At 61.0% G+C, this 27,692-nt stretch overlaps 2 protein-coding genes across 2 annotated transcripts in view; one reads left to right on the forward strand and one right to left on the reverse strand.

The window, feature by feature from the left end:
• LOC118356711 (collagen alpha-1(III) chain-like) lies at positions 1-3,467 on the reverse strand. Its single transcript, XM_035726077.1, has 3 exons — positions 3,387-3,467; positions 393-2,334; positions 1-61 (listed from the first exon to the last, which is right to left on the reverse strand). Exons 1-2 carry the CDS (start codon positions 3,465-3,467, stop codon positions 1,450-1,452), a joined length of 966 nt encoding a protein of 321 aa, XP_035581970.1. The 3' UTR covers positions 1-61; positions 393-1,449.
• Positions 3,380-27,692, forward strand: part of UVSSA (UV stimulated scaffold protein A) — a 27,486-nt gene continuing 3,173 nt past the window's right edge. Inside the window, 15 exon segments of the mRNA XM_035726141.1 lie at positions 3,380-3,534; positions 4,238-4,337; positions 5,517-5,850; positions 6,513-6,633; positions 7,539-7,711; positions 7,713-7,754; positions 7,756-7,845; positions 7,847-7,901; positions 8,720-8,832; positions 8,956-9,084; positions 17,167-17,284; positions 23,302-23,440; positions 23,919-24,044; positions 24,670-24,853; positions 25,225-25,336. Of these exon segments, the coding sequence (XP_035582034.1) occupies positions 3,516-3,534; positions 4,238-4,337; positions 5,517-5,850; positions 6,513-6,633; positions 7,539-7,711; positions 7,713-7,754; positions 7,756-7,845; positions 7,847-7,901; positions 8,720-8,832; positions 8,956-9,084; positions 17,167-17,284; positions 23,302-23,440; positions 23,919-24,044; positions 24,670-24,853; positions 25,225-25,336 (1,855 nt within the window). The 5' untranslated portion in view covers positions 3,380-3,515.

Consider the following 27,692-nt stretch of genomic DNA (forward strand, 5'->3'; position numbering starts at 1 on the left):
AGAGAGAGAAGCAGGCTTCCCGCCGAGCAGGGAGCCCGATGCAGGACTTGATCCCAGGACCCTGGGAACAGAAACAAAATGGATCTTGTATTTACCCACATTTGCCAATTACAGCAGTCTTCACTGCTTTTATAGATCTAAGTTTGCATCTGCTAGCATTTTCCTCATCTGAAGAATTTACTGCATGCTTCCATGCAGACCTGCTGGCGATGAATTCACTCAGCTTTTCTTGGTCTGAAAGTGTTCTATTTCGATCTAATTCAGGTTGGGAAGGATAGTTCACTGCATATACAATCCAGGTTGACAGGTGTTTTTTCTTTTAGTACGTTAACGATTTCATGCCACTATCTTCGAGCTTGTGACGTTCTGACCAAGAAGTCTGGTGTTCTTACCTCTGTTAACTATACGTTGCGCTTTCTCTTCCCCTGCTTTTCATCGCTGCTTGTCCACGCTCTGGTTCTGACGCGCCTCGGAAGGGTTTTGTGCGTCCCACTGGGTTTCCTCATCTCTGAAAGTCCCAGTTGCTTCTTCTGCAATATCCTCTAGGTCTCAACACATTCATCGGGGCTAAATCTATTTACTTAACATTCAATACCGAGCACCTACTGTGTATCTGACCTCATGGAACAAAATAAAGATCCCTGTTCTCATGGAGCATAGGTTCTGGGAGCAAAGAGAAAACAAAAAAATAAGATTATGGACCTTGTGTGATAGGGAGTCAGCACCACAGGATGAAGTGGAGTTGCCTAAGAGGGAGGGAGGGGGCTAATTCCAAGGCCGGCGAGGGTGGGCTGGGAGCAGCCTTCCGGGCCGGAGAGTGGGCTCCACGGACGGAAGCAGCAGGGCTGGAGAGGCGGGCGGTGGGCAGCGCTGACAGTTTCATCCTGGCTGCCGTGAGGTGAGTGGCCTCCAGGGGTGTGAGGGCAGATATGGGGGGACAGGCAGCTGCTGGGCCTATGGGGGGGTCCCCCAGTCGGTTGGACACAGGGGCCCATGAGCCCCCAGGTCACTGGCCTGAGTAAGTGGAAGGACAGACACCCCATCAGCTGTGCCAAGGGTGGTAGGCAGGAGACGGACTGGGCCACACAAACATCACAGGCCGCCTGGGGGGACACAGGTGTCAAAGGAGGAGAAGGGAGTGCAGGGCAAGTGCACAGCTCTTTCCAGGAACAGCATGCTCTTGTGCTGATAGTTAACAGCCTAGTGCGCCTCGGTCTGCGGTGCTTTCATCCGGTTGTGCATCCATCTGCACTGCTTTCTGAGCACCTGTTGAGACCCCCTCAAAGAGCCTCAAGCACCGGGGGCCTCAGTACCTACGGGTGAGGCAGGCGTTCCCGAGGAAAAGGCAGAGACAAAACCCAAACGGGGCGGTGGCCACACAGCCTGTGGGAGGGGGGCACACAGGGCGCAGGGGATGGGTGAGGCCACCGCCTGGCCCCGAGAGGACCCTCAGGTGCAGCAGGCCAGAGAGGTGAGGGGATCCCCCCCAGGGCCCGCTTCCCCGGGGGGGGTTGCCCAGGACCCATGGGTGCGCACGGGCGGCTGGACGGCGCGGGCCGGGGGCCCGGGCTGCACGAGGAGCGAGCGACTGCGGGGCCCCGGCGAGGCCAGCCGGGCCTGCACTGCGCAGCGGGCAGGGGCGAGGGGCGTCCTGGGGAATGACGAAGCCTGGCAGGCGCCCCGCCAGCGCCCGGAGGCGTGTCCGCCTGCACGGCGAGGGCTCCCGAGCTGACCGCCTCCGGGAGCGGCGCGGACACACCCGCGGGCGTCCGACGGCGGGTCAGGGACGGCCAGGGCCCCGCGTGCCGGCAGGGGCTGGGGGCCGCCACGCAAGCCGCCCCTTTTCACGTCACCCAACCCCGAACGTCGTGCGGGCCCCGGCCCTGGGGGAACCCCCCGGCCGCCTCCTCCCCGGCCCCTCTGGGCAGCGGGCAGCGCGGGGCGGCGCGTGGAGGCGGGGTCTCCGGCGCCCGCGGGAGAAGCGCGCACCGGCTCCCACCCGGGCCTTCCCGGCCCGCCTGTTGCGGTGGCAGGGCCCGGGGATCCCACACTCCTGGGCGACCGCGGCGTGGAGACCCGGCTCACCCCCCTCGGGTCCGCCCCGCCTCGCCCCGGCACCCGGGCACGCGGCTCCTTTAAGGACTTGCTGCGCCCTCCCGCTTCCTTTTTTCGCCCGCCTCGGCCGTCCCGACCCTCCGGGAGCGCGCCTGCGTCACCGCGCAGACCTCGGCCCCGCCCCGGCGCTCCCGTCTCCAGGGTCAGGGCGAGCCACTGGCTGCCGAGCTCGGGGCCACGTGACAGGAGGAGGGCGGGGCCCCCGCCGGAAAGGGCGGGCTAAGGTGACAGCGGTCGCGTAGCGCCTAGGTGCGGTCGTCGCAGCGCTGACCTTCGTCCCCGCGCAGCCCGTGCGAGGGCGAGCCAATGACTGTGGCGAGTTGGGGCACGTGATAGGGGCGGGTTCTCCGCCGGAAGGGGAGGGGCGAGGCGAGCGGCCTGGTGCGCGGTAGGTGTCGCGGTCGTCGCGATACCCGGCAGGGGCTGCGGCCGGGCTGGTCCCCTCCGAGGGCCGGCCTCGTCCGCGGGACTGTTTCCCTCCTTCTCCCCAGGACGCTCCGCGCCTCCCCCGCTTTCTTCCTGGGACGGCCGTCCCTCCTCCCCCGCTCCTCCTCTTCTTTCTCCCCCTCCCAGGACCCTGTCTCTCCCCCTCCAACCCCTCCTTGTCCTCTTCGGGACACCGTCCCTCCTCCGCCCCCCCCCCGTCTCTACCCCCCCCCCGCTCCTCCTCCCCCTCCTCCCCCCCTGCCAGGACCCTGTCCCTCCCCCTCCTCCTCCCCCCCCCGCTCCCCCTCCCCCTCCCCTCCCAGGACCTGTCCCTCCTCCTCCTCCCCCTCCCCCCACCATCTCTCCTCCCCCCGCTCCTCCTCCCCCCCCGTTCCTCCTCCCCCCCCCGCTTCTCCTCCCCCTCCCCCTCCTCCTCCCCCCCCCGCTCCCCCCTCCCCCTCCCCTCCCAGGACCTGTCCCTCCTCCTCCTCCCCCCACCATCTCTCCTCCCCCCGCTCCTCCTCCCCCCCGCTCCTCCTCCCCCCCCCCCCGCTTCTCCTCCCCCTCCCCCTCCTCCTCCCCTCCCAGGACCCTGTCTCTCCCCCTCCAACCCCTCCTTGTCCTCTTCGGGACACCGTCCCTCCCCCCCCCCCGTCTCTACCCCCCCCTCCCGCTCCTCCTCCCCCTCCTCCCCCCCTCCCAGGACCCTGTCCCTCCCCTCCTCCTCCTCCCCCTGCTCCCCCTCCCCCTCCCTCCCAGGACCTGTCCCCCTCCTCCTCCTCCCCCCCCCGCTCCTCCTCCCCCTCCCCTCCCAGGACCCTGTCCCTCCCCGTCCTCCCGCCCACACCGTGCTCCTCCTCGCCCTCCCCAGGACTCCGTCCCCTCCCCCTTCCCCGGGACACCCCTCTTCTGTCTGGTGTGGCCATGGTGCCCTGGGTTTAGGAACTCTGGCAGTTCCACCCGGGCAGTGGGGGATGCTGGGAGGGTGCTCAGGTGAGCAGCCCCCTGCCCCTGCCAAGTGTGTATTGAGTTGGTGTCAGTGACAAAGTTCACTGCTCGGAGAGCACCTCCTGGAGAGGCCGTGTACACCTGCTGGGCCTGGCCCCTCCTTCTCCCGAAGAAAACAGCCCTGCAGCCGGCCTGGCACCCATGCTGCCTGCCCCCAGTCTCAGTTCGAGCCGAACGACTGACTTCTGGGGCCCTGGACATCACCCTTCCTTTTCCTTACTGCACATCTGCTGTGTGCTCCACTCCGATCTGCCTTTGGGTCTCTGGGTGCAAGTTACAAGAGTGCAGTCACTCGCTCTTCGCCGTCTGCAGAGGCTGCCTCGTGGACTGTGAATGAACGGTATCGTGAAGGAGGAAGTGCCACAGTCACATTTGGGAAAAGCTCGTTTAAATTTTGTTTAGGCAGTTGCATTCCTTCTTGTGTTGCTGAGGTATCTCCCGTGTGTGGGGTTGTAGAGCTCCAGAGTTAATATTTTGTTGTTGCGCTTTTCCTAATTTACCACCAAAAGGGCTGTGTCCAGAACATCATCTGAATTGTTGTATTTCCGCGTCCAGGTCGCCTCAGAGGCAAGGGCTGGAGGGGCCAGCCTTGCAGCCCCCTGGAAGGCCCAGGACACAGCTCGGGAAATGTGTAACAGATCATGAAGGCTAGGTGGTCATATCACATCTCTGCCGTGCACGTTTCTAGATATGGATCAGAAACTGTCCCAGCTGGTAGAAGAGCTCACAACTTCGGGGGAACCCCAGCTGAATCCTGAGAAAATGAAGGAACTGAAGAAAATTTGCAAGTATGTCTTAAGGTTCAGCATTTCACACCAGTTGGCTGGCTCAGCAAGTCCGCCACACCCTCGGGGTCAGGCCTTCTACCACCTGCATCTATCTCAGCCCTGGCCTGCCTGTGTCCCCACTGTCGTCTCTCTGCGCAGGGAAGGAGCGGTCCAGGATGTTTCCCCAGGACCCTGCAGGGCCCAGCTCTGGCAGGTGGTCACCTTGTGGGGCAGTGGTCCTGGGTGGGGGGGCGGTGTGTGCGGCATGAGCGCTTTCTAAAGGCCATGTCAGCTGGGACCTGTTGAGCATAAGTCGAGATTTGCTGATGGTCCTTATCCTGTATTTACAAAACAGGAGAATTTAAGTGGCTTTAAGGAAGTCTTCAGCTTTTGACAAAAAAAATTTCAGCTCAGATTAGGTTTCAGTGTAGACCCAGAACACCGCAGAACAGTAGCAGCTTCTTTTGCAGGGAAGGTAGCTGGGAAGGGGCAACAGGAGGGGCAGGGTGTGTGCAGGCTCCTCGGAGGGCAGGTCCTTTCACTTTTGCTTCAGTCCCGTCGCTGCGTCTGCAGGGGAGGCTGGGGCTGGGGTTTTCCGCTTGGGATGGAATCTGCTCTGATGTTCTCTGACGGGCCAGATGGTGACTCCTCAAGGCTTTGCAGGCCATAAAGTTTCTGCAGTGATGGCTCAGCTGTGGACAGTAGTGGGAACGATGTGAAGGAGCGGCCGTGCTTGTGTCCTGATAAAACTTGATGGGCACTGACGCTGGCTGTCAAGATTTTCACATGTCATGAAGTATTATTTTGGTTTGTTTCAGCCATTAAAAAATGTAAAAACCATTTTTTTAAAATGTTTTATTTATTTAGTTGACAGAGAGAGATACAGCGAGAGAGGGAACACAAGCAGGGGGAGTGGGAGAGGGAGAAGCAGACTCCCTGTGGAGCAGGGAGCCCCATGCGGGGCCCGATCCCAGGATCCTGGGATCATGACCTGAGCCGAAGGCAGACGCTTAACGACTGAGCCACCCCAGGCGCCCCTGTAAAAACCATTCTTGCTTGTGGGTCGTACAGAAACAGGCAGGGACCCGAAGGCAGTCCGTTGTCCCAAACTTCTCTGGACAAAGGGGAGAGGGCCCTGCTGCTTTGCATGCTGTGCGCACAGAGTATCAGGCACTCAGTGAGGATGACTGGTGTCCTTAGGTCTTCAGAGGAGCAGCTCAGCCATGCCTACCACCTGCTCACGGGGCCCCAGCTGAGCCAGGACCACGCCGAGATCCGCCTCTCCGCATTCCAGGCCATAGACGAGCTCTTCGCCCGGTCCCATCAGTTCAGGATGCTGTTGTTTCCAACTTTCAGGAGTTTCTGGAGCTCACACTGGGGCACTGACCACGAGCAGCCCCTGCCGCCTCCCAGGGAGGTGGCTCAGAGGCTGCGGCAGGCTGCCACCCGGGCCATCCAAGGGTGGCATGAGAAGTACGGTGCGGCCTACAAGAAGCTCTCCTTGGGCTACCACTTCTTAAGACACAGCAAACAGGTGGGCAGGCCACACTTTGTGCTGTGTTGGTGGACAGACTTGTCTGGCCTCGGTGGCCAGCCAGTGTTCGGGGGCAGTGGGGGTGCTCCCAGGAGCAGGGCAGCAGCTCTGGGAGGAGGATGTGTGGAGGAGCTGGGCCTCTGGTCTTGACTTCCACAGAAAGCCGAAACGAGGGAAAAGGGGTCGGCTTCTCAGACGCGGCCTTGCTCTGTGTCCAGGAGTTGAGTCCCTCTTGTGGGCTGCTGTGGGCTCTGGTGGCCTTGAGTGCATGAGACCCACCAGGACTGGCTGCTGCCACCGCCCGCCCTCCTGTCCAGGTGGCTGGCCGGTCCCCACTGTTGGCCTGAGCATACTGCCTGGCACTGCACATCCGGGGTCCCCTCCCAGGGTGTTTCCAGGCCCCTGGGTGGGGCGAGCGGCCTCCCCCCGTACACCTCGCAGGCAGCATGCTGCTTTTTCTGGAGGATGGGGCTGGTCGGTGCCTCTGTCGGGACCAATCATTGCTGTCAAGTGTGTTTCCTGGTGTTTGGAAGAACTGGACCCCAGGGACCCAGAGGGTCTGGCTCTGTGCTGGTGCCGGCACGTCTTCTCCTAGGCCTGTGTTTGACCCATTTTCTTTGTGTTCTGTGCAGTCAGGTCTCACGTCCACTTCAATTTCCCAGGTGGATTTTCAGGACGTGAGCGCGCGGACTCTGGCAGAAAGAAAGCGGGAGGAGGAGAAGCAGAAGCGCTTGGATAGAATCTACAGGGAGAGGTCTGAGCAGGCCATCAGGGACATGGAGGGTGAGTGAGTTCTCAGGCCTGAGGGCACCTGCCGCACCGCCCAGGGCCTTGTGCAGCCTGCCCACCCTGCTGCCGCAGCAGCGGGGAGCGGGGGCAGACCCAGCCTTGTCCCCAGGGACGTCTGGGTGGCCACTGCTCTCCCGCGCCCCCTGGCGGAGCCTGCGTGGGCACCGTGCTTCGGTGAAGGTCTCGGCTGGGGGAAGCGGGGGAGATGTGCCTACTCATCTCATGGCCCCTCTTTGCTCTTGCCAGCGCCCCCACCTCCAAAACCTGACGCTTCTGAGCAGCTGGCCCATTCCGTGAGGGGGCAGCCAGGGGAGAGGAACCCGAGGGGGCAGGCCCCAGCTGAAGGCACTTCTGGGGTGCCTGGCCCCAGAAGAGGCTGGAAGCAGTCCTCTGTCCCCCGAGGAGGGTGTTGGCCAGCCCCAGGGAGATCCCTGTCAGGAAGTGGCTGGCCAGAGTAGAACGGTCGAGATCTGCTCCAAATGGAGGACTGGGGAGTGGTGTGTGTGCTGATGGCTCCCCCACTGGCCTCTGGCCTCCGGAAGCTCTGTTCATGGCGGCACAGCCCACTTGGCATTCCCAGGGCACCAGTGAAACTCGCAGCAGAAGTCCAGACCTGAGGGTGTTTCCAAGGACATCCCAGAGGGTGGCCTTGTGCTGCTGAGCTGGTGGGCTTCTCAGTGATTGCCAAGCCTCCGCACGCCCAGGGCACCGGCCTCTGTTGGGGGAGGAAGGGGGAGGCGCAAGTTCGGGGCAGCCTGCGCTCCCGTGTAACACAGCCCGCCTGCCGCTGGGGCCCACCGGCTACTGGGACGTGGCCCTCCCTTTGATCATGGGCGCTGCCCTGGGGGAGGTGGTGCCGTTTGCTGGCGGGCCCCAACAGGCAGTACCTGTGTCTGCAGAAATGTCCGCGGACATCCGGTGCTGCCTCACGGAGGTGGAGAGCTGCTTCAGGCTGCTGGTGCCACTGGACTTTGCCGCAGACCTGAGCGCCTCGTTGCCCATGGGGGTCTCCAGTGTGTCTGAGCAGAGTGCCCCTTGCCAGGCCGGCGCTAGGAATCATGGGGACGAGGAGGCAGCCCTGCTGTAGCAAGACCCTGCTCGCCTGTGCCGGCCATCCCGGAGGCCGGCAGTGGGGAGGGGCCGCCCCGGGGGGCCACAGGGGCCGAGGAGGAGGAAGACAGCGACAGCGATGAGGAAGGGTTTGTGGCGGCGCCACGGGCTGGGTTCCCACAAGTACACACTAGACGTGGAGCTCTCCTCAGGTAAGCGCCGCTCCTGCCGGCTGGCCAGGGCTCTCTTTCCCTCAGCCGTGGGCCCTAGGGACGCTGGCGAGAGCCCCAGACTTCTTGGGACTCTGAGCAGGGCAGGGACTCAAGGTCGGGGTGAGGGGTGACTTGAGGCTTGGGGGGCCCGTGGCTCCACCCCAAGGTCCTCCGTGTGATGGGCAGGCCTGATCCTCCAAGGGACTGGGGAGGCTGCAGGGGCCTGGTCCCAGGCCCATCGGGATCGGAGGGTGACTGTCAGGGATCAGGCGCCCCCCCGCTCTGGCTTCGGAGGAAAACGTGGTTGGACAGCAGCTTCTCACCACGTTCTGCACCGTGATGATGCAGGTGTGGTTGGGAGCCCTTTGAGGGTGTTCACAGAGGAAGGGCATCAGGCTGCCTAGCTGTGTGGAAGACTTGCCACCCCCAGGCATCTTGGGTCCCACCAGCCCCAGGGAACTAACAGCCGTCTGGCGGGGTGGGTGAGCAGGCCATGTGCAGGAGGTGGGGGTGGCGGGACGCAGAGGGGAGGGCGTGTGGGCAGCAGTGGGAAGGGGCTCCAGGGCTCCGGGGGCTCGGCGGATGGACTGGGGTCTTGTCTGTCCGTGAGAATGCTGTGTGGGGTCTCGAGGTCTGGTGTGGAGGGAGGCATCGGGCTCAGGCTAAAATGGGTCTGCACCAAAATCAGAATCTTAAAGGGACTGAATCTGTTTCTCGGCACGAGGTATGGGGGTCCTGGGCAGGAACGTGGCTGGGGCACCCTCCGTGTGCTGGGTGACCGCCCTGGTGCCTCTAGTGACCCTGCTGCTTTGTTACAGACAACCTGAGGGTGCGTGAGGACGAAGACAATCACGCTGTCATCCACTCCGCCCGGGACGCGCTCAAGCTTATCCAAAACACCTTCCTGCCAGCTGTGTGCTCCTGGGTCCAGGTGAGGTCCCCGTGTGCCAGGGTGCTGGGGCAGAGTCGGGGCCACGGGGTGTGCGGGGGTGTACGCCGGGGGGGTGGGGAGGGTGCCCCGGCCTGCCTGAATGATGCGCCCCCTTGTTGGCAGATATTCACCCGCGCAGGGATCCACGGTGGGCACCTGGAAGCTGCCATCGACCTGAAGATGGAACTGGAAAGGGCCCTGAGGCAATTGGGAGAGCTGGACATCCAGCCTGAGGAAGGGCGCTGGAGGGAGGTGAGTGCCGCCAGCAGCCTGGGGAGGGGTGACTGCAGGATGTCCTCTTTGAGCTGTTTTCTGAGTCAGCAGGAGTCACTGGGGCTTGGAAGTATTCTGGTTCCTGCCCTGCTGGGAGCTCCTTTCCTGAAATGGAAGTTTTGGTCTGGGGGGCCAGAGAGCACAGTGCAAGCCTCCCTGTGGATGGAGGGTGGGTCCAGGGTCCAGGGCAGGAGGGCATGGGAGAGCTGCAGGAGGAGGCAGAAGGTTCTAGTTGGGAGGAAGATCCCAGGGCCCTGGAGGAGGCGGCCATGGGCTGAGCTGAGATCCAGGCCAGCCCTGCCGCACTGCTATACCCTGAGCCTCCCGAGTGCCCAGCAGAGCCTCCCGTGAGCTGGTGAGGGCCTTCGGGGCTTCAGCATTTCTTCTTGTCCACCTGCATCGTGGCCAAGGACACTTGGTGTTGGGGTGTCTGAGGTAGACACAGAATCAGGACTTGTCCTCGGACTTCTGCAGAAGGCCGTGTCCCTGGCCTGGGGAGGTGGACGCCATGGTCCCAAGCAGGGCCCTACAGAGGAGCTCCCGGGTGGCGAGGTGGGGTGAACATGCAGCGGGGAGGCTGGTCAAGGCTGGGCATCTTCTGGTCGTGTGGCACCTCACAGGCACAGGTTTGGGAGGGGGAGGCTAGTCCTCTTGAGTGCTGCATCCCCAGGCAAGGTTGTGGAGCAGGGACAGGCCCACACTTAGCTGATGGGGCATGGGTGAGGTCCATCAGCTCTTGGGACACTAGGTGACTTTGGGGGCCCCCCTCCCGTGACCTGTGCCAGGCCTAGACCTTGATGCTGAGATGGACATGAGAGCCACGTCCCTCCGCAGGTGTCCTCGGGGGCCTGCCAGCAGGGCAGGGCGCTCAGAGCTGGACTACAGTGGGGGTCAGCACAGCCGCTGCCCTCTTAGAGGCCGGGAAGCGGACTCCAGCGTGCACCTCTCTGCGAGGGTGCTGGGACCCCGCACCTGGCCCCCTGAGTGGCGTATTTGCACCTCTGCTCTGGTTGGACGTACCGCTTAGAGCAGGAGCCCTGGGGTGCGGGGAGAGGGAAAAGAGCAGGTTCGGAGCCCCTCGGACCCGGGACGGGCGGCGGCTGACACCGTGGGTCTTGGCACCCAGCGACCTTGACTCCTCCAGAGCCCCCGGACACCTGGCGCAGGGCCGCTACCCTGGCGTGCGCTTCTGAGGGATGGCCCCACCGGCTGTCTTCCAGGTGCAGGGTGTGGGGGCCCCAGGGACCGGCAGAGGGCGGTCTTGTCTTTCTACAGCAAAGCTGTGGTGTCTGAAGAAAGTTCTGGGCTGGGAGCAGGGCCTGCAGGCTGCCTGGCGTTTGCCGGCTGATGTCCTAGCGGGGTTTCTTTGGGCGCGAGGCTTTTCGTAGAGCCTTGCTTGGGGGCTGTGAGCTCACCAAGAAGATAGCTGTGTGAATTTTGACCAAGGTGCTTTTTTTTTTTTTTTTTTTTTTTTAACACCCGAGGAGCGCTGTTCTCTGGTCTCAGGAGGGAGGTGATCCAGTTGGCTTGTCTAGGACGTCGGGAGGGACTTATCTCTGAATGCTGGACGAGCCAGGGTCTTGGCATCAGGGCAGCGGCTGGCCTCATAGCAGGGAGGGGTGTGGGGATTCATGGCGCCCTGACGACCGGCCCCCCTGCCTAGCAGGGGCTCGCGCTGTGTCTGAAGGAACCCGGGGAAGCACCCTCAGGGCAGCTGGGGCTTTGGGGAGAGCCCCGGAAGCCGTGAGGACTGGTTGGACAGCATGACCTTCCCCGCCAGGCCTGGGGTCCGCAGCACTGCTGGGGTGGGCAGGACTCGGAGCCCAGAGCTGGCAGCAGAACCTTCTCGCCTCACAGCTCTAGGGCCCCCAGGGGAAGGGCAGTTCTCCTAACGGGCCCAGTGAGGCCGGGGCCTCCCAGTGCAGGAGGCACAAGGTGTTCTGCAGGGCCGGCCCCAGCCCCAGCCCCAGCCAGTGCCCGGCCTGTGCCTGGACTGTTTGGGAGCCCCCGGCACTGCCCCCCAGGCATCCGAGGGAGCGTCTGGTGGGGGCAGCTCCATGCTGCTCTGGGCGGGCTGGTCAGGGAGGCTCGGGGGAGCGCGGCGAGGGGGGGGGCCAACCTGGAGGACGGCTGTGGCTGAAGGGGCCCTGCCCCTCCTGCATGGATAGGAGGGCCGGCCAAGACTCAGACTCGCGGGTCACTGGGGCCCTGTAGGCTGAAGCCGCCTGTGGGAGGTGGCAGCGGCTTCAGCGGGAAGGGCGCATCACTGCCTCTTGTCAGCCCGAACGGACACTTTCCAGACACTTCTCAGCTACTGATTTAAAAAAGGCACAATCTCCAAAGGATTTCGGAGATTGTGCCTTGGAAGAGTTCGTGTTTTTTAAATCAGTTTGGTGGAGAAGTGAAACACCTTGGAGATTGTGCTCACCCGCGCTGGCGGGTGGCGGCACCTGGAGATGAAGCGATTGGGGCTCGAGTGGCTGAGTGGCAGCACCGCGCTCAGGTGAGCGCCGCTCCCAGAACAGACGCGCCACGTATCTGCACATCTGCTCCCACTCCGCGCCGGGCGGGCGGCACGGGAGCCACTGCGGTAATTAGAAGTTACCAACAAGTTGCTCTCCTGCTCATTTTCGAGGTAAAACGGACAGGGCTTTAAATCATTTGCCATAGCGTTTCCCACCCTGGCGGGTCGGTGTGGCAACACGCGTGCACAGCTGGCCGAGCTGGGACGCTGATTCGGGAACGTGGGATTTGAGGATTTTAGGACCTCTGACAAATGTGTCAGAGATGAGCACAAACACAGGGCTCCTGGCTGGCAGCTCAGATGCTGGGGAGGAGCCGGGAGCCCAGCTGGGAACAAGCCGTTCGGGGGTGGGGGTGTCGGAAGGTGTCCTGTTTCGGGGTTTTGTGTTGTTGCTGGTTTCTACATACTGTTTTCCTTTTGACTTAGAGGTTCCATCTCTGAGAAATATTTAAGTCCGTTTAAATATGTGTAACTGTTTGTTTTATAGAGTGTGTCTCTGTTCTGTTTGGAAGCAGCTGTGTATAAATCTCAAATAGATCAATGTGGAGCATCATTTGGTAGATTTAGTTTCCAGTCCTCTGCTGTGGGAGAGGTGTAATAATCCGTGCCTGCTACATTCGTGAAACTGATAAAAATCCTGTGTAAACTTTTAAATTGTCTACAGTTTAATTATGTGGCCACGATCACTAATTATTGTGTGTTTGTAATAATTAACAAAATATTTATTTCCCTACCAACTACTATGAAAAAAATAATTTCAAGCATCAGTTTATATAAACTATCAGCAGGATTTTTTTTTTAATGGCTGGGTTGTATAAACGGGTAGAATACTCATGTGGGTGTTTCCGTCCTCACCGAACACCAGTCTGATGCAGCCACAGGGTCTGGACCGCGGGCACATCCTCACTCGTTCCCAAAGCAGACATCACCCCATGTGGCTCTGGGAGGCTTTCCTTCTGTGCCGGCCGCCCGCTGCCTGCCCGCGCGGCCTCCCCAGCAGATGGGACGGGCCTTCTGCTGGAGGAAGTACCTCCCGCCTCAGGCAGGGGCCCTGGACGCTCCTGCTGCCATTGTGTCCGACAAGTTTTCTGTGCCGTGGGAGCCACGTGAGTGCCGGCTTCCTGTAGGTGAAAAGGACAGAGCAGGAAGCCGGGGAATGAAATGTTGAACGAGTCAGGCACCCCAGGGAGGCAGGGGAACTAAATCAGCCAGCAGCCAGGACCTTGTGCGCGGCAGGGCCAGTAAACAACCTTCCTGGAGACGCGGCTCCCTCCATCACGCTGAAGGCCACGAGGCTGCAGGGCTGCGAACCGGGGGAGGGGTCCGCACGCCTTCCGCCCTTCTCACCAGGGCTGGCAGCGCACACAGGTGCCCCACTGCTCAGGGCCGGCCCTCTCCCCTGCGCCCTGGGGCCCCAGAGCACAGCCCCGCCGCGTCCAGCTCTCCCCCTGCACTGCTGCGCACCCCTTGCTCCTGAACACCTTCACGCATCGTCCCTTTGATTCCACAAGCAGCCCTGTGAGGTGGGTCACGTCACTACCCCAGTACACAGGTGGTAAGACTCAGTCTTGTGGGGAGGTTGTGTGAGCCTTGGCCACGGAGGGCACTGGCCGCCTGCATTTTGCCTGTGAAGGTTGGCCTGAGGAAGGAGAGCGTGCGCAGCAGGTTTCCCTGTTCTTGTGTGGATGCCGCTTCCTTGGGTGGTGAGAACTGGGGAAGCACTGTGCACTCCATGGGATGTGCTGTCCCGCAGCTCAGCCACTCACATGGGCTCCCCGGGGTAACCGCCGCGGAGGAGAGGGTGCCCATCTGCACCGTAGCGCAGACTCGAGTTACCCGCCTGTGGTTCCTGGGTCACCACCTGTGTTGGGGGACGGACGTGCCCAGACCCAGCAGGGCTCTTGGCCCCAGCCTCGCCCTGGAAATGGACCTCCAGGTGTCCCGTTGACCCACAGCCTGGTTGCTTGCACCGCCAGCAGGCAGTTTCCAAGGCGAGGCCTGTCTGTCGAGCACCTCATCCTGCGCGGATTTGTATCAGACAGGAAAGGGGGCCACAGTCACTCTGGAACACGGTGATGCTCGTCTGCACCAGCTCCGTTCCTGCAGAGCAGGGGACCACGTGCACTGTGGCCTTGTCTGCGTCCAGGCGGGCTCGGAGTGCCCCGGGTGGTGTTGGCCGGGGGTCCCTGTTCCCTCGTACTTGCCCTGGTCAGCCCCGCGCGCCCCACCGCCCTCTGCCCTCTGAAGGCGCGTCCCCAGCAGCTGGAGATGCACATGAGATATTGGCCTGGCTGGGCAATTTGCACGGCCTTCCAGGGAGGGCATTAGCATATAAATAGCAGATGCAGTGACGACCATCACAGCTGAGCACGTTTAATTTTTAGTTTATAAGATAGAATGGGGTTTTAAATGCATGGCCATCAAGCCGCTGAAAGACAAATGCAGTTTGGAGCTCACTTGTCTGACGAGGCCTTACATCATTTTTTTTTTTAAAAAGGGAAACAGACACACATAAAACTGAACAAAAGTGATTTCTTGGGTGAAAAGTAATTGAGATTGCGCACCGAGTTAATTAGATCGTACAAAATTTATTTAACGGTCCCAGCTGCATCTGGGCATGCGTTTGGCGGGCAGACCCGCTCCCAGAGCCAGGTCGCTCTTCCTCTTCCTCCTCAAATAATCGGTAACCCCGATACCCCCGCTGCTGTACACTGATTGTGTTGTATATTTTAGCCATTTTATTGCTTGTTTAATTATGATCCCAGAGGCTCATTTTTCTAAATCCTTTTAACTGTGGGTGCGACTCCATCTGTATGAAACCGCCAGAAGGCCCATGGCCCTCCTCTGTGCCTCCCTGCAGTGGCGGCTGGCGGCGTCTCCTGAAGGGCCACCCCGGTATGGGAGGTGTCCGTGGGCCACAGGGCTCTGACCGCCTGCCCGGGCCTCCCAGGCTGCATGCCCAGGGACTCCACCTGTTGGAGGAGGTGGGTGCACACCCCAGACGCAGCGGGGGTGGGGGGGGGGGGGCTACAGAATGAGAACAGTTCATGAGTTGATCCCATTTTGAGGACCACCCACCTTCAACCGGTTGCCACCTCAGGGCATCCACACACCCGTGCCCCGCCCCGTGGCCAGTCTGTGACCTTTGACCTTGAGGGGAGGTGGCCACCTCCCTGCCCCTCCCCCAGGACTGGCTCCAGCCAGGCTCCTTCCTGCCGGCCTCAGTTTCCCCAGGCCGTGCTGTTTTGCCTGGCTTTCAGAGAGGGCTTCCTGGCCTGGCTGGTGGCGGTGTTCCTGTTCTCTGAGCCGGTGTTTGGTGTGAGGCCCTGGAGCAGGTCACACGTGTGTCACAGCAGTGCGACTGCCTGGTCGTGGGGCTTCCTCTGGACAGTGGGTGTCACTGCCCTCCCCCAGGTGCTGGGGCGTTTCAGAGAGCCAACGCCGCCCCGGGAACTCCATGTTGAACTTGGAGGCTTTGGAGCGCGGATTCGCAGATTCGCTGTTAGCGGCAAAGTCCATCTCTGGCCCGGTGTCGCTGTGGTTGCAGGGGGCCGCCCGCGGCTAGAGAGCTCATGGCTCACGCACACAAGTGTGTTGCTGCAGAGGCCAGCGCCCTGGCTGCGGGGACCCTGAGAGGGCAGTTCTTGCCCCGTGGGTCCTCCTGGAGGTGGGTGCGGCCTAGCCCGCTGTGAGCAGTGTTAATTTAAGGACAAAGAGCAGCCCCGGGCTCCATATTTCATCACAGGAATAAACAGTTTTAGTTGGGGAGAAAGGGTATAATTCCTAATAGCTAAGCAGCTAAATATTTTTTAGGAAATGAAAATTTAGTAAAAGTCCCTGGTGAAATTGAAGGGTGTGAGCGGTAAGCATAATATTTTATGAAAATGACCCCCATATTTAAAATGCGGCGCTCAGTGTTATGCATTGTAGCACCCAGTCCACATCTACCTTTTAGAAAATTAAAACACATAAATTCTGTTTAGTGTTTGATACGCACTGCACTAGCCGAGAACCGTAATGCCCTAAAACCTTGGGCTGCTTTCCACCTTTCATAAATTTCTGGGTAGATTCTATACAAAAATAATTTTCAGGTCCGTGGCTCATTGTTATTCAAACGTGATTGATCGCCATCATTTGCCCAGCTCGGGAGTTAAGTGCCCCTGTCATTTCCAAAGAGTATAATTGGGACGTTTCACAGGTCAGTGGTGGAGACAGGCTTCCCTTTTGATCAGTGTTAGACTGATAACAAAAAATTACAGTTTCCGATGATTAATGTCTCCCATGCTTCCCAGATGCACCGCCGTGGGTTGTACCCAAACAAAGTGCATTTGCATCTGATTGTGCCTCTTGGGGGCTGGCGGTGGCTCCCCCGCAGGCGTCCCCAGGCCCGCAGGTAACGGCAGATGTGGTTGCTGATGTTCCCGGTCGCGGTGGCCACCACCAGGCCCAGCTCTGCAGCGACGGGGGGCTGTGGGGGGCTGTGGGGGGCTGCCGGTGTCTGTGACTCAGCTGAGCCTGGGGGGGGGGCCTCCTGCCCCCATTGTCACCCAGGCTCTCTGTCCTCCGCCTCGACAGTGGCCCTGAGGTGTACTGTGGAGAAAGATTTCAGAAGTGAAGGTGTGTGTCACGAGGTTCTCCAGAGTTTGCCCCAGTAGTTGGTATTTATCTGACAGGGGCCTCCATCCTGGATGTTTCCTTCAGTGGGATTGAGACTGGTGCAGGGTCTGCGCCCTGGTCTGGCTGAACTGGCTCCCGAGTACTCCAGGGCCGGCTGGCAGTGGGGCGGGCACTCCTGGTTCCTCCCTGCTGTGACCCTCTTGGGAAGGACCGATCCCGTGGGGGCTGCTTGCCTCAAGTCTGGTCCTAGGGCTGTGGGGGGGTCACTGAGAATGTGGGGTCAGCTGCAGAAGCCCGACTCCTGTTCCATGGAGGACCCCCGTGGAGAGGCCGGGTGCTGCCCAGCCAGCGGGGTGGGGGCAGAGGGTCCGGGTCTCATAGAAAGGAAGCCAGCCTCGTGCAGTTCTTCAGGCACTCTGGGCAGGCTATGGTGGAAGTGGCCCCCAGCCCCTCTGGTGGCTCTGGGCCCCTCACCACACTGACCTGGGTGGGAAAAGGGGTCTCATCCAAAGGAAACTATTTTCTCGGTGGCTTTTTAACAAGTCATTCTTAAGAACAGAATGTTCCAGAAGTGTCGTAGTCACACCAGCATCCCCAGAGCTGCCTCCGACAAGGGTGGACGTGGGGTGGCTGTGGTGCTTTGACCTGGAGGGAGGGGTGGCCCTGCCTCTCCCTGGGTGAAGTCGGTCTCCTGAGGCTCTGGAAACGCACCTACTCCTGCGCCTCTCCCCTGCATTTCCAAGGGCAGCAGGTGGTGGGACAGGTTTGTATGTGGTTTGGACGCGAGCTGCGGATCTGGCATGAGCTCAGGAGCGGGACCAAGCCCAGAGATGATCTTGGGTCTCCAGTGCTGTGGCAGGACCAGGGACCTCCAGGCCCCTGCGCTATGCTCATACATAGGTCTGGGGGTGTTTCCACAGGTGGCAGCCCCAGGGAACAGGGCTGAGGCTGAGGACGAGGATGATGGGGACTTCATCGAGGTCCCAGAGAAGGAGGGGTATGAGGCCTGCATCCCCGACCACCTGTGGCCGGAGTGTGGTGAGTGCGGGGGGTGGGGGGCGCTGGGCAGGGTCCTGCTAAAGATGCTGACCCTCAGGGCGTGACCTCACATCTGGGGTCTGGGGCCCACTGAGCAGGGAAGCCAGCCATGGGGGGCGCCCCGCCTGCTGACACTGCAGATCTGTCACTGAAAATCTTGAAACTCTCCTTTTGTTCCCCAGGTACTCTCGGGTCGGGCTCCTCCCCAAGGCCTCCCTGCAGTGGGCTCCCACTGTCCCTGTGGTGCGCAGGCCCCAGCACCCATTCTGTGGGCACAGCCAGGCCGGCGCCACACGAGGGGCAGCCCTGCTGGGGACACACAAGTCTCAGCGCTGGGGAGCGAGTCCAGGAGTGGGGCAGGCACCCCAGAGCAGAGAGCCCGCACAGCTCCTGTGCCCCGGGGACAGTGCTGTGGGTGACTCCCGAGGTGGCAGGAGACTGGTGACTGTTTGCTGGGCTCCTTAGTCCCCGGGCCCTGTTGGCTGGGGCTTCCCCACTTGCCATCTGTGGAGTCATGGACTCCCCCTCTGGCCCAGGACACCTCCGTAGCTCATGGCGGAGGAGGGTTGTTCCTGGGAAGTGCAGCCCCAGCTCTGACTAGTGGTTGCTGTCTGGGGTTCCCTTCTTTCCCGCATCTGCACCCCAGCATGGTGGCCATCTAGCGAGCAGGGGTGTGGGTCCGCAGGATCTACCCAGCGCACACAGAGGAGGCAAATAAAAACAAGACCCGCAGCTTTTCTGGAAAAACAGACCAGTCGATTTCTCTCTGAGTCTATAAGGCAAAATGTGAGTTTGTTAACCAGAGTGTAGATGTTTGGAGCTCAGGTGTGGCGCTGGGGCCCAGTAGGGGCATCGTGCCAAAGTAGCACATCCAGGCCAGACGCCTGCCGCTCGCACAGCCCCGGTTCTCCCCGGGCACCAGCCTGGACACGGGAGCAGCAGCGACCCGCCCCGGCTCCCAGCCCGCCAGGGCCCGTGTGCCTGCCTCGCCCTCTGCTCCAGCCATACGGGCCTTCAGTTCTTAGCTTTTGGGTCTTCCTCTGACCGATAGGCAACGCTCCTGCCCTTTGTTCTTCCGTGTTCTTCTGCACCTGAAATGGCCTGCCATCCTTGGTTTATGCTGCTGTCCCCCCCCAGCCCCCAGAGCAGGGGCTCCCTGTGGCCAGAGGCGCCACCTGAACCCATGAGGTACCTGGGGGCTGCCTAAGGCATCTGTCGGGACCAGTGACTGCCCTCCCGTGCCCAGGCCGGAGCCCAGCAGAAGCCTGGCCATACCCGAGGCTGCCTGTGCTCCAGGCTGGGACAGTAGGTAGTGGGGGCAGGACTGCCAGGGAACAGCCCACTCAGTGTGGTCACTTCTCCAAGTTTCTGCAACGGAGGAGTCTGGTGATGGGCAGCCCCTGCCTGAGCGCCTCCTGCGGCCGGCAGCGCGCCCAGCAGAGGTCCGGCTTTGAGGCGCTGGGCCTGCCTCTGGGGCCTGGGAGCCCCATGCTGACCCTAGCTAGTCCCCTCTCCGAGGCTTTCCAGCTGCAGACACTTGCCCTGGCCCTCAGCACGTCCTGCTCGGAGGGCATTGAGCCCTTTCCGCAGGAGGGAGAGCTTGTCTCTGGCCTGGGGCCGTGCTTGGTAGCCAGTTCTGATGACCGCGGTGAGCACAGCTGCCTGCAGTCCACGGAGCGCTTTGTCTGTGCCACGTCCACTCTGCCACGCAGGCCGTGGCCCTCAGCAGGGACGGTGGGGCTGCCGCCAGTCCCACTGGCAAGGTGCTAAGCAGGAGTGGCAGAGGGGACTGGGCGACAGGCTGTGTGGGCCCACCGTGCTCACAGGACACGCGCGTGGACTCAGCCCGGCCGTGACGCCACAGTGGGTGACCCTGCCTCCAGGTGTTGCCAGCTGGGGCCCAGCCACGCTGGAGCAGAGCAGCTTCCACACAGAGATACTCCTGATCCTGACAGTCTGCAAGCCTGGTAGTGTGTGTGCCTGCCCCACTGAGCTCTGCAGTGTTTGTCCGGCAGGCGGGATGCCTCCTCCTCTGTGCCCCTGTACACCTGAGGCCAGCAGGGCCCGAGTCCCTGGTGCCCGTGGCCTGGCCCCTGGAGGGCTCCTCGGGAGCCCAGGGAGGGAGGCAGAGACCCTGTTGTTCTCGCTGCCACCGGCTCACCCCTTTTCTCTGGAAGGTTCACAGCATCCTGTCTGTACCCTGGAAGGTCATGCTAGTGGCCGACATGGATCTGGGCCAGGTGCTGCCCATCTGTGTTTGCAGACAGGTGGACTGCGGAGGGTCCCAGGGGTCGGGACGGCCCATGACCCAGGGTCGACTGCATGCCCGAGACAGCCATGCCCCCGGGTGGGGTCTGCCCTGGCCACCACCCTAAATCCCACTGTGAGCCCCGGTGGCCCCAGGGCCCTGGAAATGTGCCGGGAGAGTCAGTTCATAACGTAGTTTATATTCCGCCGCTGTTTTTTCAGTTAAACGCAGGTGAACCTGCAGTAGATTCGTCTAAATCCACACAGCTGCGGAAGCTGGTGCTTTTCTTATTTCTTTCTCTGAATTTTCACCGAGGGGCTTTTATCTTCCCCTTAATCCTACCATTTCTGTCAGGACATAATCTCTTTCTCAAATTTACATTTTAATTACAAGGCCAGCTGAACTAGGTAAAATCAATAATGTCAAGCTCGGCGGCCTAACTCCGTGTGGAAGCCGCAGCCTCTCCATTTCCCGCTATCGATTCATCGCTCCCACCCTGTCTGCCTTAGTGCTCCAGGCAAATGGGTGCCACTTGGTCAATTTAAACAAAAAAGGGGATTTGGGCATTTGTAGGATTCTTTCGAAAAGCAAATGTGGGGGTAAATTTGAGCCAGGCTCCTGTACAGGAGGCCCACGCCCCTCTGGTGGCTGGGCGCGGCTGGCCAGGCAGTGTGGCCGTGGCATGTGGCCTCCAGCTCTGCCGGAGAATGCTCACTCCTGGGCCTGAGGCATGCTGTTTGCTTTTTGGGGTTTTACTTTGAAAGTGTATGTCAGTGAGATTGATTTTCTACAACAATGTGAAAATGGTAGTGTTTTTTTAGCGCCCTGAGTATTTACTCTGCTTTAACACGCTTACCCATCTTTTTAATGGTTTAAAACAACAAATCAATGAAAAATATATTTCATTCTTGTAACTCCTAGGAATTCTCATATTGATCCTTAGGCTGTGATTGTATCCATCTAAATGCCACAATGCCCACTTATCAGCCTCCCTCCCGCCCCCGCTCTGCATTGGGCGCGTGCGTGTGGCACGCATGCACACTCGTGGGGCTGACTAACCGTGACAGGCTCTTGTCAGTATCCCGAGTAGGGGTGTTGGGGGGTTTTGGGAGCTGGGGCTAGGGTGTCATGGTGATGATGGAGCCTGGTCTGTCGTCCCCACGCTGGGGGACCCGTCACGCCCGAGCGGTCTTCCACTCTCAGCCGCGGGAACCTGAGAAAGGGCAGCAGGCAGGCTTGCTGGGCGTCTGGAGTAGGCGCCGGCAGGTGTTTCCTGCGAAGGGCCCGTGGGCTTCTGGAGCCCCCGCGAAACCAGCTATGCGCAGCCACGTGCGGGGAAAACCATGCGCAGAAAGTGGCTTGTCCGCTGACGCCCACGAAGGATTGGGCTGGCCGTCTCCAGGTCGAGTCAGGCTACCCCTGCTGCAGAGAGCCCACGCCTGAAGCAGACGCGGCCCCTCCCAGCGGCACCGGCCCAGCGAGTCTCTTCCTCAAGTCCCGAATGGCCGGGAAGCCTTCCCTGGTGTCCAGTCCTCGGTGCTGCCATGTCCTTTCCGATTTTCCCTCTAAATCCGGTATTGGTGCTTCGGTGTTGGAGAGTGCTGGGTGGAGCTGTGTTCAGCAGGACCCTCAGCCCCGCGCGTCTGCGTGCTCAGGAAGGGTGTGTGTGTCAGTCTCTGACATCTGGGTCTCCACTGCCCTTTGCTCGGCTCCTCCTGACCGCTCCGTGACCCAGGGACCGTGGTCTGGGGACGCTGAGGTCCCCCGGTCCTCCTGCCTGGTGGTCCGGTCAGGTGTGCGTGTGTTCTGAAAGGCTTCGCGGTTACAGCACCCCTTGTGGCTGTGAATTTGACCTTTTTGGTCTGTTTTATGAGGGTCTGCAGAGCCGGGCACGGCAAGCCCCTGAGCTGCTTACCACGTGCGCCGTGTCTCTGCTCATATGTCCATTCTGAGCCTGAACCCCGGTTGTCCTGGCGAAGCTGCTGTCTCTGCTTTCTCTGTCCCACTTGCAGGGTAAGTCCACATGGCCCTCTTCAGCTTCATCGTTTTGCTGACCATTTGCTTTAAGTGGGTCTTGTGTGGACCGCAAGTTGCTAAAAGTTTTAGGACTAATCTGCCTTTTAGCTGATTTTAATCCATTTAATGAATTGTTGTTCAGTGTCCCAGGCACTTCACTGCCCACTTGTTTTTTTCTTTTTCCCACCTTTGGTTTGGTAGGTTAATGTTTTTTCTGTTCGTTTTTAAAACATTCATTAAATATTAATACAATTGTAAGATCACTGATTTTTCTGAGGGTTATCCCGCATTTTTGAAAGCTTCATCCCCATGTTTCCTGTGCGCAGTTCCGGTCACAGCGTAACGATGTCTGCACCCCCCTCCCCCCGCAGCCCTCCCCAGCCCCGCACTGTGCTCACCCCGGTGCTGGCTCAGCTCTGGTGCTGGGTGTGCAGCGAGAGGCATGGCCGTCACTTTGCACTTACATTCGCATGCCTTGCCCCAAACTCACTTTCCTCCCGGACAGATCGATTACTTTCTCGGGGAGTGTTTTCGAAGCAGGCCTTCCAGTGGCTCCAGAGGGGGTCTCGTGTGCACGGGACCGTCCATCACGGGCACCGTGAGATGCTAGTGAGCTAGAGAGAAAGTTCTAAGTGTGAACGTCTTTTGCTTCAACCTCCTCAGGATGGTCTCCAGATACTTCACCTTCACCGTCACTGTTAAAAATGCTGGCATTGGTAGGATGCTTGTCTTTCAAGGTGTCCGCCTTTTCTCTTTGGAAGCCTTTTGGATCTTTCTTTTCATCTTCAACGTCTCTAAATCTCCTCGTAACTGCATTAGCCAAGTTTTCTCCATCTCTTTCTTGGCACTCAGCAGGCCCTTTTGGTCTTTCCCAAATTCCAGGAAAATTGGGTGTCTTACTTCTTCAGCTGTTTCCAAACTCCAGTTATATTTTCTGTGCTTCTGGGGTCCGGTAATGGCGATGCTGACACCTGTGTGCTGCGCATCTGGTCTCCCCACCTGAGCTGTGAAAGCTGCCCCCGGCTTCGTCCCCCACCTGCTGCCTGGGGTGCGTGCCGCTCACGTGCGCCTCCACCTGCCTGGCAAGTCGTTACCGCATTCTGTGGGGGTGGTCTCCACTCTCCCCTCCTCTTCCCAAGCTCCGGGCCCCTAGGCCCTTGGGGAGCGTGCAGCACACTTGACCTCTTGACGTCTCGTCCTCTGGGACATGCTGCTCAGCCTGTTTCCTTCCTTCCTGGCAGATCACAGTTCTCAAGGTGTGAGCGCACTCAGCCTGCAGGCTGTCAGCGGGGAGAGTGCTCAGTGCAGGCCCTTGGCCCCCACAGCGAGTGTGGGGAGGGGGCGATTCCCACGGGGTGCCTTGCCTCTGGTGACATCATCCACACCCTGTGCCGCCCTGGGACCGTGGCTTGCACGGGGCAGGGGAGCTGTGCGCCCCACAGAGGGGCCAGCAGGGGTCAGGGAGGGCCCTGATAGTGTTGAGGAATCTGCTTTCACCCTGTTCTCAGGACTTGGGGATGGACGCTGGCCTGCAGAGGTCAGCGGCCTGGTGGCCTCGTCTGTGGTGTTGGGAGACACCAGCGTGGTGGGCTCGTCTGGCTGACGGCCGAGCAGGTGCTGCGTGGAGCTTGGCTGTGGGCTAGTGCGTGCATCACTGCTGTGCTGTCCCCATGGGATGGAGCACAGTGCCCCCGCGGGTCGGTCTGGGCTCGTGGAAACGGTGGCTGGGAACAACAGCACATCTCTGTTCCAGGGCTGGAGAAAGACCCAGCTGCACGGGGCTTGCAGGCAAGGAAGAAGGCGAGGAGGGATGAGGAGGCACGTGACCCCACCTCTGCTGCTGCCCAGCTGCATCAGCTGCGTGGACGCTTGCCCCCTCCCCCGAGCCCCAGGTGACTTCCAGATACTCTGCCTCTGCTCAGGGTGTTGACCTGCCTCCTCAAGCTGCCGAGACCCCTCTGGCTGTGCGGGGGCAGCCCTGGGTGCGCCCCTGGCCGGGAGAGCACCTGCCACTATCTGTGCCTAGGGCAGGGCTTGCACGGGATGGGAGGGTCCTCAGAGAGCTGCCATGTCAGCCGGGGCACGGGGGCGGATGTCAGGGCACCCCCAGGCCCAGGATGAAGACCAGAGATCCCAGACCAGCTCCCTGCACAGCTCCCTGGAGCCCGCTGGGGCTTGGTGCTGGGCTTCTCACGGGCCCCAGAGGCTGCCCTGGAGCTCGGTCCCAAGGTGGCAGAGGTCGCTGCTCCAGTGTTTTGACCCGGGGCCTCTGTGTCTGTGCTCGGGGAGGAAGGGAGGACAGAAGGAGGCAGGTGGCTGTGGCCGGCTCCTGCATGCACAGTCAGGGTGTCTTGTTTGTGGCCTCGCCAGGGCACCTGTGGGACCGGAGGAGGCTGGGAAGCTGGCAGCAGAGTGGGCCCGGGCGCCTGTCGTGCCCTTTGGGGCGGACCTGTGCTACTGGGGCCAGGAGCAGCCGATGGCTGGGAAGATCCTCAAGTGAGTGTGGGTGTGTCTGGTCCTGCCTTTTCCCGGCCGGCGGGCGTACTACCAGGCCCAGGGCCTGGCTCTGCCTTAGGTCCCTGCGGTGCGCTCACCACACGCAGGCTCTACTGGGACCATAGAACTGTGGCCGGGGCGGGTGGGGGGCGGCTGGACCCCTTCTGAACCTTCCTGTGGCTCCCTGGGGAGACGTCCTGCACCGTTCTCCTACATAGTGTGCCATCGTGAGGTCTGAAGGGTGGCTGCCTGGCTCGAGGCCCTTCCTGATCCGTCCTTGCCCCTCCGGCGCTCTGACTCAGACCTCCACACAGGCCAGGCCTGGGGTCTGCAAGGACTTTCGGGGAGCTGTCCCCTCGCAGTGCTTGCCGACACTCTCTGTGGGGCCGCAGACAAGTAGGGGGCACAAGTGCCTCCCCCAGGTGAGCCCCCGCCCGCTAGCGCTGCCTGTCCTGCCAGGCTTCGGGCAGCCATGGAGGCCGTGGACGGGACGACTCGAGGTTTGGCTTGTGGCACCTGCGATGGGGTCCAGAAGTCTTTGTGACCTGCTCTCCTTGGGCTGCCTGGCCTGGAGCCACGCTGTCGGCAGCATCCCTGGGGCAGCTACGAGAGTCTGGTGTTGCAGGTGTGACTCTGAGCACCGCTTCTGGAAGCCCAGTGAGGTGGACACGGAAGTGCTCAGCACCACCGTCTCAGAGATGCTGCAGAACCGCTGCATCACCTTTGCGGGGAAGTTCGAGCCCGTGCAGCACCGGTGCCGCGCCCCAAGGCCCGATGGCCGGCTCTGCGAGCGTCAGGACCGGCTGAAGGTGAGGCGGCAGCCAGGGCCGGGGAGGGCCGCGCACGTGGGGATGGTTGTCGCAGGACTCCGCCGGGCCACAGACAGGGTGGCCAGATGGAGTGCTGGGCTCCAGCCAGCCTGTGTGAAGCCTGCCGTGGCCTTCATCTGGGCCCCCTCCCCAGGGAGGGCTTGTCCGTGGCTGGCAGGCCTTGTGCCGGGGTCGGGAGTCTGACATCTGGGACTTGGGGGGCTCTGCACTGGTTCCCGCGTCCCTGCTCTCCACAGCACCTCCTAAGCCCGAGATGTGCTGAGTGCCGGGCGGCCAATGTGAAGGGAGGTGGCTTTGGCCAGGCCGATGGAGGCCCCAGCCTCCCCAGACAGTTCTCCTCTTTGTCACAGTGCCCTTTCCATGGGAAGATCATCCCCAGAGATGAGGCGGGCCGGCCCCTCCACCCGGAGGATAGGGCCTGGGAACAGAGGCAGCAGCTGCAGAGACAAGCAGGGCATGCAGGTAGGTCTGGGGGCTGGAGCAGACGGTGGGCACTGTGTGGGGGGACGGCCCGGGACCCTGGCGGCCACCTGCCGCTTCCAGCATGGTCGTAACTCACAGCAGTGCCGCAAGAGACACAGGCTTCTAGTTGGGCCACGTATTCGTGTCGCTGTCACTGGGGTCACGGACTCATGGTCAGAAACCACCAGCATGTTGTTTGGTGGTTCGGGTTCTGGGTTCTGAGTCACGTTTTTAAGGAAATGGGGGAATGGAGGTAAGAAAAATTACTGGCTGAAGCCCATTCTCCAGAGAGGAGAGCAGCACATTCTCACGAGGTGGACACTTGACCCGTTGTCTTGCCCACACCCTCTCCTCTGCAGCACAGCAGGTTCCGGGCATGTGTGCGCACATGCCTGTGTGCATGTCCAGGCGGACGCAAGGAGGTGCCAGGCAGGCCCTGAGCCCCAAGGCTCGGGAGCCAGGTCTCCACAGAGGCTGGTTCAGGGTTCTAGCTTACAGGCTAGCTTCAGGCCTTGAACCATGTAAGTGTTGTTCGCAGGACAACTTGGGGAACTTGTCTCAACACGGTACGTGTGTTGGCGCCTTGTGCTGGGCACATGGCACATGCTGGCCACCACATGACTCCCAAGGATCCCTGAACAGCAGGGCCACGTGGTGTCCCCCAGAAGTGGCCGTCACTGTCTGGGCAGCATGTGGGCACTCTCAGAATTGGGGGGTACCCCCCAGATCCCTGATCTGTCTCAGTGTCCCTGTGGTTTGTCAAGCCTGGGCTCTGGGCTGGAGGTCCTGGCTGCCTGGGGCTCTCGCTGTCCCAAGAAAGCCACATCGCCGACCCAGAGCCCCGATGAAGGGAAGGCGGCCATGTGCGTGGGTGCAGCACTGGCCTGCACGTGAGGGTCCCAGCCTGGCTGTGTTTGTCGTCATTAGTGGGGTTTTTCCCTTTGACAGATGTGAGATTTCAGGCTGACACTGTGTCTGAGCCACCCTGGGCCCTGGACGGCGGCAAGGGGGGCCCCTGACCTGCTAATCCGCAGGGCGAGGCCTTCCCTGGTGGCTCACACTCAGGAGCAAATTAAGTGCGTATTTTTTGTGTCAGCCCTGAAGAGTATCTGGTTCTCCAGGCTTCGGTGACTTGTTAACAACAGGTACCGGGCTGTGGCCGCGGGCCGGCACTGGCCAGTCAGATGTGAAATAGCATCTCTTTACTAACTACACTATTGATCCCCGCCTCCCTCGCACGCGGGGCAATTTTCTTTTCCCTGGCGCTAACCTTGGTGACAATGCACGCCAAGCTCCAGGGCCCGCCAGCGCACAGGAAGGCCGCGTGGCCCCGGCATCTATTGATTTTCTTCAAAGGCTTTTAAATTGCTCCTTCATTTTACTGAGATGCTCATTCCATCTCTCCCGGGCGCCGGTATTTTTCCGTGGTGTTTAAACAATTGCTCCATTCACTGGGCTCCTAAACTGTGGCGCCTTCTTATTACGGGAGATAAACTGTTTAGACAGTTTTCCTTAATCTCGGATTAATCGTTCCTGGATCTGAATTGTGCAGCCCTGTACTCCTTCACTTCAAAAAATCAACTTGGGGAGGCCTAACCATCTGTCTGGGGTGCACATTCCGTGGGGTTCCCGTGGGCATGGTGGGTGCCATCAGAGTGTGGGGCGCCTGGCACACTTTGGTGAGCCAGGCTCGGTGTCCGTAGGTCTGGGCACATGAAGGGGGCTGTGCTGTTGCACTCCTGACCGGGATGGCCTTCTGGAGGTGGCCAGGCTGGATGGCACCCTGGCTCATGGAGCCCGCCTCCACCTTTCAGAGGCAGAGCAGCCCTCACTGGGGCCAGGAAGCCGAGGCCAGGATGGGAAGGAGCAGCCAGGGCAGTAGCAGGGCCTTGGGCACCCTGGACAGTGGAAGCTTCCCTCAGCCCCGGTGGATGAGCGCACTGGTGAGGCCGGGCTCTGTGGGACCTGGTGCGCCTTCTCCTGCCGCCTTGCCTGGCCTGGGCCGTGGCCGACCACACGTGGCAAGAAGAGCAGAGCTGCCCCCTTGTTGCTGAAGCCTGTTGCCAAGTTCTCTTTGGACCAGTAAAAAAGCTCGGCCCAGTCCTGACCCGTTGGCCGTGGCTGCCCCTGGTGTGCACAAACACCAGTCAGCAGATGGGTCTGGCCACCGTAATTGGGGGCCTGCTGGGGCCCAGTCCAGCTGGAGGCAGGGAAATAGCCTGCCACGGGCACCCGTCTCAGCTGCCTTCCTGCGCGGGGCAGGGGGTCAGTGGATGCACCAGATGAGGCCTCTGGGTCCTATCCCAGGACCCCTGTGGGCCCCTGAGACGGGGGTGGGGAGCTCTGCCTTGCCGTC

The sequence above is a fragment of the Zalophus californianus genome, chromosome 2 (assembly GCF_009762305.2).
Source record: "Zalophus californianus isolate mZalCal1 chromosome 2, mZalCal1.pri.v2, whole genome shotgun sequence".
In the NCBI taxonomy this organism is placed as follows: Eukaryota; Metazoa; Chordata; class Mammalia; order Carnivora; family Otariidae; genus Zalophus; species Zalophus californianus.